At 38.2% G+C, this 12,909-nt stretch overlaps 1 protein-coding gene across 2 annotated transcripts in view; it reads right to left on the bottom strand.

The window, feature by feature from the left end:
• The window catches only part of LOC125722339 (GDNF family receptor alpha-2-like), a 67,479-nt gene extending 56,422 nt beyond the window's left edge, over positions 1 to 11,057 (bottom strand). For both annotated transcript variants that reach the window (XM_048998493.1, XM_048998488.1), the window contains exons 1-2: positions 9,895 to 11,057; positions 6,919 to 7,233 (exon numbers count right to left, since the gene is read on the bottom strand). In XM_048998493.1, the coding sequence (XP_048854450.1) occupies positions 6,919 to 7,233; positions 9,895 to 9,934 (355 nt within the window). In that variant the 5' untranslated portion in view covers positions 9,935 to 11,057. The remainder of the gene's footprint in view (positions 1 to 6,918; positions 7,234 to 9,894) is intronic.
• Between the last annotated feature and the right edge of the window lie 1,852 nt (positions 11,058 to 12,909).

The raw sequence follows: 12,909 nt of genomic DNA on the forward strand, positions 1-12,909 counted from the left end.
ACTTAACTGTGGTTAAAGGCTGATTTCTGAGATACCCCGTAGTAAGCAGTTTTGTAACTAAGGATAAACTCTTGTGCAAATTATGTGTGATTAGCTGAAACTGTGATTACATTTATGAGCACTGCTTTTCACACTTCTCTTTTGTTTTAGTGTTACAAATTTCAGCACCATAGTTACAATTTTAAAAACTAATAAAATACTGATATACAAATGGACTGTAATTACCCAGTTTGAATGTACCAGTCATTTCTGTGTCCCATTGTCTGTTCTAAAAGTGGATATTATTTTAATTTAAAAAAAAAAAAAACACAATTACTTGTCCCTTTTTCTACTCAGGGCTAATTAGAATTCCGGAATGATTGGTGAGTGAACTATATCATTAATCAGGCTTTCTGTGCTCAACACATTCCAGTTAATTTAATTTTACTGGGCTGATACTCAGTTTCCTCCCTTAGGAATATAATCCATTCCTTACTCAAGGAGTTTGTGGTTGCTTTAGATAATTGGGTCGCATATGTGACGAACAGCTTGTAAGCTCATCACTTTTTTGTTAACGATAATTATAAACATTAAATGAATAAATGTTAAATTTTTATGCTGTTTTTTGTTTACCGTACACAAATATAATAGTAATTCAATGCATTTCCAAATCACAATCTTTGAACGGATTTTTATAGCCTCACCTTATGTAAATTGACCTTTCCAATGAGGATTCCTGGTTCAGAGAGGCCTGTAATTCTCAATTTTAGCTTAAGCTTAAGTAATTGAACTCCCAATTTACACACACACAGGTTTGTAATTATATCTTCATTCATTTCTTTGGGGGAAACTCTAATTCAAACATGACAACCTTAACCCCTACCCAGCCCTAATCTAACCAGACTTTTAGCATTTTTTGGTTTTTGCCTGCATTCACAGATTTTTGTGGGCACCTGAAAAATGGTTTCCACAATGTCAAAATAACAGCTTTTTATCACATTGTGGGGGACATTTGGTCCCCACAAAGTAATATAAAACTAATTCACACGTTTACGCACACACAATTTTTTTTTCATCCTGAGATTAATTCTGAGAATTCTTCCACATGTACAGCTTTGGCTTCTTGAGCTGTTGTCTTGGAAACTGACTTACCACCACTTAGCACAATTCCACTAAGACGATTTTTTTAATAAACATTTGCTAGAACTACATAATGCTTCACAAAACTATGTTGGACTGCTCTGTAGCACATACATGTGTATGATTCAGTGGCTAGTGATGTTACCTCACATCTGCAGTGCTGAAGGCTTGAGTCCCGCCCCTGCCTTTGAATGTGTGTAATGTGTGAACTGGGGCGGTGTGTGGCTCAGCAGGTTGGGACTCAGGTTGTCAGTTAAATCCTTTGGTCAGGACCACCGGGCCCTGGAGCAAGGTTTTCTCAATTATATGTCACTTTGAATAAAATCATCTCCTAAATACATAAACATAAGCATCCTATCACTTATTTTGCTTGTTTGAAGGTCATGTGTGTGGAATTGGTGTAGGTCATAATTGTATTACCCCAGAATTCACCATTTAGACCTGGGAATAAAAACAAAAAGTCACAAATTAAAGGGTGATCATAAAAAAAAATCAACATAAAAGAACCTGTGGATATTACATTCTTTTCTGCCAAATTAGGTCATGGCCAAACATCGAAGTTAATGGCAAGTATATGATAATCCTGCAGAATGCCCTATAGACATTCCTGCCAATGCCTTTATAAATTATGTATAGGCAATCATGGGTGACAAACAGATATACGGTAAAATAAACAACTTGGGGTGCCAAGGTGGTGCAGTGATTAGCACTGTTACCTCACACCTTTGACACCAGCAATCCAGTCTGAGTACTCCAGTTTCCCCCACAGTCCCAAAACATGCCATCTTTAATTGGAGTTACCAAATTGGCTGTATGTGTGAGTGCATCCTGTGATGTGTTGGCACCCCATCCTGGGTTGTTCCCTGCCATCTGCCCCCATTCTCTGGGATAGACTCTGGACCCACTGAGACCTTACATAAGATAAGTGGTTATAGAAATTGGATGGAAGTTTTTGTAAGATCAACAGATTTGAATGTGTAGACCTTTTACTTTTGCTAAAGTACTTTTAAAACAAGGTACTTAATACCTTAATTATGAGGTACTTAATACCTTAATCACTTCATGAAACCAATAAACTGTGACAAATGCAGATTTAGACATGTACATAACAATAGTTGTCATCCAGACTTCCCTAAATAATTTTATTGATCTAAACCTCCAAGACATTCTCCAGTTTAGCACTCTACATTTACATTACATCTGGGCTATTTGATCAACCCCAAGATTTTACACATTTTTAAATATCTTCCAGGTAATTTTGCAAAAGGTGCTTAGCAAAAGGTCAAATTAAATCCATAGTTAGACTGTTTGTGCTGGTCTCTATATACCACCTTCTGCATGGAAGGGCACTAATCCAACTGTGCACATGCATGCGATTCTGAGAAGCCCATTACATACCATTGGAATGTCATGACTGTACCACAGTTAGTACTGTAACTACTAAAATAAGGCAATAGCATTTCTGTTTTCATTCGATTATCTCTCGTTTGTTTGTTTGTCTGTGAATTTATATCTTAATTACTACTTATCTTTGAAGTTGTTTTACCAACACTCTAAACCTTCCACAAGCATGTACATTATATCTATGTAACCTCCTCTGGATGCAGTAAAACAACACAACAGGCTCTTAAATAAATGCTGGCTCCTAGGTTATACACTATAATTATAGGTTTGTCAATGGCTTGGAGAATTGAGTGTGGCTGCATTTTAATGGATGAGCAATTTAACGGGTGGACTGAAAGGCACCTAAATAACATCTGCTCTATCAGAATGTCATAAAACTGAATATGAATTTCATGACTTTTAGTTTCTCCTGCCTTTCTTTTTTGCAAACCAGTTTGGTCTCACATAAGTTAAATCCTGACTAAGTACAAAAAAATGTCCTAAGTGTGACTGCCTTATTAGAAAATAATTGCTTGTTCTGATTAATTGCATCAATATAACATCTTGCTAAATGAATTCTAGATAAATGGACCTAAGAATTCCTAAGTGCCTCCTATAAAACATATCAACTGTGGATCCTTCAGTACTGATATTATGAGCTGAATATATGACTCCATTATGAGTGCATTCATTATATTCAAATTACTATGTAGACATTGGAAATGGTTTAGAGGCACGCTGTTTAGTTGACCTATGGTGATCGTGAAACGGCCATTAAATGATACTATTTTAAGAAAAACTGCTCTAATAGGATCCCGGGGAATCAAAACCTAATGACACAGGACTTACAGTGATTCCACTTTTTATACAAAAGCAAATAGCAAGACAAAATTTGTTTTCCAGGAAGTCTGAAGATGAACCAGGTGTTAGAACGAAAATGCCACAGATTGTGCTTTGTCTGCAGTGACACCCTGACACTGGAAAAAGCAGAACTTCAATTAGCATTCTGACCCAATGTCAACTTACAACGTTACAAGTGACTGATATATCAAAAATGTCTGTTCGAGGAATTTGCAGAGGGTAAGATCAGAACAAAGAAATCTACATATGCACCTGACTGATGGCATCCAAAGGTCTGTCTCTCTCGACTGTGGGCTGAGTAGCCAACTTAAAAGAAAATGTATCTATGTATGATCAGCTAAGCAGCCAGCTAGAACACAAACAGAAAGAACATATTTTTTCTGGCTACAGGAACAGGTATCCACCTCTGTCCATCTGCTTCGTTTACCAAGTAATGTGACTCATACTCTTTTCAGTCATCGTGCTTAGCCTTGTACTCAGTCTCCTGAAGAGATGGTTCTTAACACAAAGACATAGAAACATTCTTGTCAATATTGAGAGTCATTTTTCCGATTTCCAAACATCTGTGTACCTTTTCATCATACTCAAGGCTAGACTTTTTTACACAACAATAACTAAGCATAGTTAGAACCATAAGCGTGGTACAGTGGAACCTATACACACCTCTATGTTAAACATTGTTCTGTAAATTTTAAACCATAACCCTAGAGGCTTAAGGCAACCTCAGCCAAAATGTAAATGTCTTTCTTTGGAAAAAATTATTTTGTGGTCGCTGTCTGTTACTGGTACAGCTCTCAGATTGCATCTCCAAGTTTCTTCCAACTGAGCTTGGATTCTTTGTCCCAGAACTCCAGGCATGAAAGTAACAAAAACTGTCACACCCTGTCGTATACTTCTGGACTGTACAGGGTGGTGATTTCAGATAAATTGAAGGCAACATCTCATCATAATGTTCTCAGTCAATCATATTGACTCACTACACATTTTTGCTGCATTCGTTTGCATAGTGATTATGAGCTCCATGCATAAGTCCTCAAGGTATAGTAATGGAAAAAAGAAGCATCTCAGGGGAGATTTACTGACTAACGCAGTGCCACTGCTGTCGTGGGAATTGCCTGGCCGTTTCTATACAATATTCTGGTCCCATCCCTCTAGTGATCTCCCACAGAAATACTGCGCTCCACTCGTCACCGGATGATTTAGAGCCCAGCAAGTGCAGAAGAATGAAAAGCCAAAGGAGAAGTTAAGCACACAGCAGTGGCCTCTCATTGCCACTCGGTCTGGAGGCCCTCTATGAGTGTGGATGGTTGGGGTAATGGTCTCTGACTGCTGCTATTGCTCATGGTCCTAATGGCAGCATCATAGCATCCTGGGTGAAGGGCATTACCTACTCCACCATGCCGTGGCTACTGCAGCCTTATAGCCAATTCCTTTTGAGGGTGGGGATTCTACAAAAGACAACAGAAGTCATCCATAGGTTTTAATTACCTCATTATGAGGAACTGGAGCTTGGATAGACAAAGATGTTCAGTGCCCACTGCCTTTTACCTTCTTTGTACCTCTGAGATTCTAGTGTTGTGAGCTAATTAAATCAAACCTATTGTCAAACTGAACAATGCATTTGTCTTTTTGCTTCTTTCAACCTAACATATGCAATTATAGATGAGATCCACATTTTCTCTCGGGGACATGACATCACAGGGACGCGTATCGGGGACGGCACAGAGGATTTCAATTCGTAATCCAACATCAGCATTTTAACACTGAGTAGATGTGAAACGTTTTTGTGTGCATAGCAGAGCAAGTGCTTTCAAAAACACAGCAAAACACAAAAGCCTCGCAGGGGACACCTATTTGATAGGGCCTCCATCTAGCATTCAAGGAGCAACAGGCAATTATCCCAAGGCTCCATTGTTTACAATGCTCTGTTACTGACTGCACTCACGTTCCAGAACTGATGCTCTCTCCTCACTACTTCCACAGCTTCCATTCATCTGCAGAGTGACTTTTTAAATGATTTTAAGAGGTTCTACAGGGAACACCTTCTGTGACATTACTTTAGAAAGGAACATTGCTAGGAGACAGCTGCAAATGTAAACGGCCCCCAGGAAACGTTCATCGCTCTATGGATTGGCCCAAATTGTGCTCGCATCGATGAAACTGTAGCACCTTCTAAATATTAATCTCTTCAATCAATATAAAAAAAAGCTTTTGTACTTCAGTATGTTAAATACCACAGAAAGAGATGTGTGTACAGATTTTTGGCTATGTGGTCTATTAGGGTTTAGGAGTTTTACGAGAGTTTATCATACAACAATGAAAAGTGCTGTATCAGATCTGCTATTTCAGGTGGACAGTATGTCCTCTTTCAGAAGGATATTGTATCACTCTTATTAACTGGTTTTGCTGTTCTGTGTTATTTCAATGTGCTTTAGTATTAACTGTGGAAAGCTGTTACTACATGTGATTTTTTCTCAAACAAAGCTTCTGTCATGTTTTATATCACCTTCAATTGACATGCACTGGATAGTTGTCCCTGAAATAGATTGAGAGTTTTAATGCTGAGCATCTTATTTACAATGCAACTCTAAATTCTAGAAATGGTCAACTTTTTGTGAAATTTATTATTCATCTAATAATCACTGCTATTTGCATACCTGAGATTTCTCACTGTAGGCACAATTGCAAATGTTTGTCTAAGAATTGGTAGTTGCATATAAAAAAAATATACCGAATCAAAAAACATGGAACATATTTTAATAAAGGCACTGCTGCACAGAGTACAAAGTAGGACGAGTAACTGGTTCCTCTGACCAAAGGAACTATAGCTACATCAGCAGCATCGGTGCAGGTCAGGAGTACATATATGTAGCTTCTCAAAGCAGCACATACTGTAACAGGAGTACGAAGAAGAATTTTTTGCTGTAATGCCAGGGGAATAAATTAAAAACCACTGCTGCAAATTTAGATCGGACTCCAGCTAAACTCAACATTTCATTGAAAGGACAGGCTAAACTACAGCCTTAAGAGCTTCCTACTCGCTGCTCTATCAATATCGCCTTTTGTCATTCCTTCAAGTGACTTCGGGGACTCATGGTTATAAATCAAACCGCATTGTGATGTTGTCTGACACTCATAATCTGTGCCTAACACTACCGAAGAGAAATGATTACAGCTCTCTCAGAAGCATTAGCACTATGTGATGGACAACTGATATAGCTGGCATGTCCATATATCAAGGGGGTTTTAAAATGTCTGACTTAATGGGAAGTCAATTACTATTATAGATATATCAGTGTGTGTGTGTGTGTGTGTGTGTGTGTATGTGGTACATTTCAGTTATTTGTAGTTCCTTCCATACTTAAACTACAGCGATCATCTTCCCATACCAGAATCTATGTGCCCACAGAAGCAGACACTGTGCCATCACATCCTGTAATCCCTGTTCAACTTTGATTCAAGTCCAGGTTGAGGTGTCATATCACCCCTTAGCTTAACCCCCTCACCACTGCGCCCATACAAAGCTAATCTGCAGGGTCCTCTTCCAGGTCTTACCTTCAGTCAGGCCCATGTGGATGCTCCAGTAGTTCTGCAGACACTGTAGCTCCTTCTTCATGCCACGCTTGCAGCGGCAGTCATACAGAGGGCTCTCCTGCAGTACTTCAAGGGCGTCTTGGCAATCCTTGCTGGCCAACATGGCGTTCCGGTCTCTGCCCACCAAGCACTGGCGCATGATGCGGTATCGCCAGCTGCACTGAGGGCTCTGGTTGCACATGTCACTGGCCTTCACACAGTCCACCGGGGTCCTCCAGCCATGGGTTCCTGACGCGGACAAGGCTGAGGAGCTGGCCGAGGAACTAATCGTTTTATCTGGGGAAATGAAGGTAGGTCAGTCAGGCAGGCAACATCTTAAACATTATACTCTGAATTTTGAAGTGATGTCTGCAAAATTATGTGGGTGAGATATACATTACTTTGGGGGGAACCATTTTTTTGGCCCTCACAAGGGGAAATCCAATTTTATAAAAATCTGCGAGTGCAATAAAAAACTAAAAATCCCAAAAGACTTCATTAGGGCTGGGAAGGGGTTAAGATGCCATTGCTGAGATTAGGGTTTTGCCCATAGAAATTAATGAACGGTCCACACAAAGATATGAGTCCAAGTCTGTGTCTGTGTGTCTGTCTGTCTGTCTGTCAAAGGAAAACATCTCCAGAGGCCACAGATTCCTCGATACAGAAATGGCCATAAACAAAATGACACACGTGATAAGACGACCTAATAAATAGCATGTTAGGGAAGAAAAGTTTTAAGTCATAACAAAAACGATTTCCGAGAAGCAGAATAAATTTAATAATGGAAGATGTAAATGGAGTCAGTAGGCAAAATGCTACAGTCATGAAGCAAGTGGGTCACCAAGTCAGTGTAACATTGCTTCTGCTAGCACTAAACCTAAGAATTATCATTTAGTTCTTTATTGTATTTCATCCTTATAGTCCCCTTTCCTCCCCCGTTATTCGACCCAATTATCATATTTGCCTTCCCTGTAGAAATTACGGAAAAATTTGCAAACACCACTTCATGCAGACAGAAAGCAGCATTTACTGTGAGGCTTTAGCCATTTTATTTATTTATTATGCTTCCAAAACAACAAGCAAAATATAAGCATCAGGATATTTAGCAATTTTTTTCAGTGGTTCGTTTGCATGACTTTTACATCATTTTACCACAGAAATCACACGTTTAAGCAAGACTGATCTGAGTTTCATGTTTTTCTTAGGCAATGAGCTTGACCTAAAAGTCACATTTCTCATGGAAACAGCATCAGAGTAAGATGTGTGTCACAAGCATCTGCTGGTGAAGTTCATGAAAAGGAGAGCAGGTTTGCAGGGTGTTTAATAGGAGAAGCAGGGAAGCTGCAGGTACCAATGCAAGAGCTGCTCAGCAATGACAAAGCCGCTCAGATGTACATCTTTTCTCGTGGTCGCTGATAAATTCTCAACTATCAACTACTCTGCCTCTATCGAGTAAATGGAATGCAAGGAATTTTATGAGTTCACATGTCAAAGAACACAGATAAATTCATTGGCAAATTGTTCATGCCTTGTTATGAAATTCATAGATATCTCAGGGAAATACAGATACAATATGCATGCATTTGTGTGAAAGACATTCTTGAACAAAATACCTCTTATTAAGAATAAATTTTTAATCTTTTGGGTTAAAAATAAGAAAAGTGAATATGTCAGATGCTGGTTTATATTATAGTAATATTGATGTGAGTTGACAAAAACCTTCAACATAATGAAAAATAACTTTTCGTATTACTAATGATAGCAAAATGATAACAAAAATGTCATCTCTATTATAATGTTACAAGGCAAACGCATCCTATTCACGTCGTCAACAGTCAAATTACTGGACATTAGCGACACCTAGAGGCTCTTATCCGTCCACTGGAGGTGAAAAAAATCAGACAAATACTAAAGTGAACAGAATAATTTCTCTCCTGCCAACGAAAGAAACTACAAATAAATTCTGTTTCATATCATCTTTACCAGTGGATTTGGTTAATCTTTAAGGTTTATAGTACCGCGACATTCCATTTTAAATAAGTAGGTAATTAAAACATACACCCAGTAAAAATTATTTTATAAATTGTGTTTGAAGCCGAGAGCTTAACTGGATGGCTATAGGTATTAGACTTGTTGTGAATAAGTGTACGGAAAGTATGCAGTTCTCATCGTGGTAAACTCACCGGCTTACCTTCACCAACCCTTCCGATATAGTAAAAATCTAGTAAAGTAAATCTATCGACTTCATAATTTCAGCTTGTTTCAAATGGATTTCATTCCATAGCATGTTGCTCTACACTCTTCACTTATTTTAGTATAAATGCACGTTCACTTTTCTGAAATTCATGTGACCTTGATCCTGCTGAGCCACTTCTGTTGCAGTACTCGCCTTTAAGGAGGAATATTTCACAGCCAGCAGTTTAGCTGTGCTGCATCTACCTTTACAGGTATCGCATATGGTTCGGTATTTAAGAAATTACCTCCTTTAAAAAATATGTAATTTCTACAAGTTTATATATATATATATATATATATATATATATATATATATATATATATATATATATATATATATATATGTGTGTGTGTGTGTGTGTGTGTGTGTGTGTGTGTGTGTGTGTGTGTGTGTGTACTGTTACAATCTGCTTTGTTTTAAAATGCTACAGTTAAATCACAATGCCATTAAAAGCGTGTAGTAAAATAGACAGTAATTACAATTAATGACGTAGCTTTCTAGACGGGCATTTAGCAGAATAAGTATTTTTGTATAATGTGCGTATCATGCAAACGCAAATACAATATGACACGTATAGCTAAACGTAACATACTCGCCGATTTTTCTTGTCAAATGTTTAGCCTACCGATTGCTATTATACTTCATTTATTTTTCCCATTCTTCATATTATAATGATTGACACAAAAAGGTCGGAATATCAACAGGAAAGCAAATTTACTTACCAAATAGAAACAAGTATCCTAAAATACTCATGAACATCATGATAAATCCAACAAAACTCCGAGTCAGGGAAATGTAATATAATGAAACCTCCTCTTAAATATGTGTTCCTCTTTATAAATGTGTTATAATTTCCTCACAGGTCGTTAGCCCCTGGTACGATTCCACTGGTTTTAAAATCAAAATATCCACGCTTCGGTTGTTGTTATGGTGTATGCTCTACCTCTAAATAATCCACGATTTTTGATGAAAAAAAAAACTTCAGTGGTGCCAAATGAAAGTATTCAATCCCAGATCTCTGAGTACTGTTACTCAAAGCAGACTATGCCCAGCAGCATCCATCAAACGCAGACACTAGCGCATGTTTCCAAATGGCACAAAAAAAAAAGAAAAGAAAAGGGAAAAAACAAAGGCAGCGCTCACAAGTAAAGTAGTTTTACTTTGAATGCCTAGTTTTCTTTGGGCATCCAACTACTTCCTTTATACTGATGACCCTCGACAAAGACCTTGATAGTCACCAACTTTGCGAGATGGGATAGACGGAGGGATAGCAGGTGGATGCCGCTGGAGACGAATACGGCATGTGGCTTCTTTTCCCCGGTACTCCTACACCTCGTATTGAAGTTGAATAGAAAGGATCAGCGTAACGTAGCGCATATTAGCTAATGATTATTTCTGCAGTGAATGAGTCAGTATTATTATTACTACTAAGAGGTAGCGTACAAGCGCCGTTCTCTTTAGGAGATCTGTGAATATTCCACATAGAAAGCTGAAAAATTATTAAATAAACTCGGTGCCATTCTTCCAGGCGCAACCACATATCATCAGCGGTTTCGGCAACAGCAAATGGCAAACCGGAGGAATTTTATTCTCTTATGTGTCTCTTTCTCCGCACATCGTGTAGGTATTAGTGAAATTGAAGCTGCTCGTCCAATTGTTCGCGGATAGTTATAACAAAATGTATATCAGCGATGCTCCTTCCATCCCGCTTGGTTTAAAGTAGATTTTTTTTGATCAGCCTTTTAATGCCATAGCCTTTTGAACTATGCCCGTCACGTCAGGATCGAAAGTGGCGAGAAGTGCCGTGTTTTACTTTCTCAGGCAGCACTAAGATCAACTTTGCCGAGCCCCTTTTCCGTTGCAGTGCAGTGGCAGAGCCAATGCCCATGCTTACACGGCTCTGAAGGGAAGCGCTCGGCTTAACGCACCTAATGACCATTCATGTATCATCCAACCAGAGCGCTCACCAACGGATTGCTGTGGGAAGCACAGGCTTGGAAGAACGAAAGCAGCCCCTCTGAACAAGAAGTAGCCTACACACAGAAGTGCACTGCACATATCTACATGGAAACATCGCAACAGCAGCTGAAAAATAATAATAATAATAGATGCAGAATAACATTATCCAACTATATTAACAAATACCATTTTAGTTAACGATTTTATAAATTATTAAAAGGTAGGAGAGTCGACATGGACGAAAAAAACTATTTCACGAAACCATCTGCGTTTTAAAATCTTTTAACAATGTTGTGTTAGCGTTTAACAATTGGAATTCGTGTATTATTAGACTTAATAGACCTGCGTATTTGTTTAACTGGTGTATTAATTGATTTTATGAAAGAATAACAGTAGTTTCGATATAGAATTACGGAAGGTAAAGACAGATGCATGCAATGACTGTGCGAATGACCTATCGAAAATATCATCATAGATACAAAATATTTTGATTATGATCCTGTATTGTCGTAGTTTGACCATGAACTGACCAGTAGCAGTCTCATTAACTTCAGCATCCCGGTGATTACGATCTTTACAGGTAATACATGCACTATACAGATAATGCATTTTCTCGCACGCAATATGCACCGCGCGTACTTCCTAGAGGGGCTCCACTGAGGCAGCGCGAAATTTGTCAGCAACGCCAGGATACTGGAATATAAAAATGTTTGCCGTGCCGTGGGCAAATGGTTCGGGAACCTCTTCCTTCATTTTAGGATCCTCCGATTAAATTCTAGGAAAGTTTTAGCTCGTAAGGATTGCTTAGTTCTCAGTTTCAACACTTATTGTCCCTAAAATTATTTGGCGAACCATTTTCTTAAATAGGTCAGCTTTTAGTTTATATCTTACATTACATAATTGTTATTGAGATAATATTAAATTGCAGAGCCATAAAAATAAAAATCTACATATCCATTCATCAGACCTCTTATTCTGGTTAGAGTCATATGAGGTAGGTTACTTATTTTGAATAATCATAATTGTTATACCATATTTTATGACCTTTATCAATGCTTGTTGGGAAAACATGTTTCATATTCATTTTCTTTATTGGTATGTCTTCCACATGTGGTATTAGGTTTTTTACAGATTTTAGAAGTTCGCCTAGTAAAAAGGTCAACATATCTTGAATATTGATCCCCGGTAATCAAAATCAGTCTGTTATGATATAGACAGAATGTCATTCTCTCTTCTTCCACTGAGCTGCTGCACCATTATTTCACAACCACAGGCGCAGCAGCACCAGACAAGCCCTTCCAGACCCCTTGGCCTCCTTATCGCCAAATCACAACTAAACATGACACCGCGCAGAGAGGGTGTACAGAGATTGCTGTCAACACCATCTCACCATACATGTTATCAACTACACAAAAACCACAAGTGTGCTCTTGTTAGAAAAACAAGCCCATTACAAAAAAATATGCATAAATGGTTATTTAATGGTTACTTAGTTAGTTTAAATAATTAAATAAACTTCTTTATAAAATTTCCTTATTATTCATTTTAGTCTCAACACACAAAACACCAAAATAAGGTGCAACTGTGTCATGTTTGATATTTTGTCAACCAACATTATCTTTGGGGGTTGCTGATCAAACAGCATGATGTGGCATATAAACAGTAATGGATTCCCATGGAGATCAGTAGGTAATTGGGTCTATGACCCGTCTCGCATGATACAGGGAAATGCTTTACAGAAATTCTCACTCTCTTAGCTAGACCTCAGGCTGTGTTAT

The sequence above is a fragment of the Brienomyrus brachyistius genome, chromosome 2 (genome assembly GCF_023856365.1).
Source record: "Brienomyrus brachyistius isolate T26 chromosome 2, BBRACH_0.4, whole genome shotgun sequence".
NCBI lineage: Eukaryota > Metazoa > Chordata > Actinopteri > Osteoglossiformes > Mormyridae > Brienomyrus > Brienomyrus brachyistius.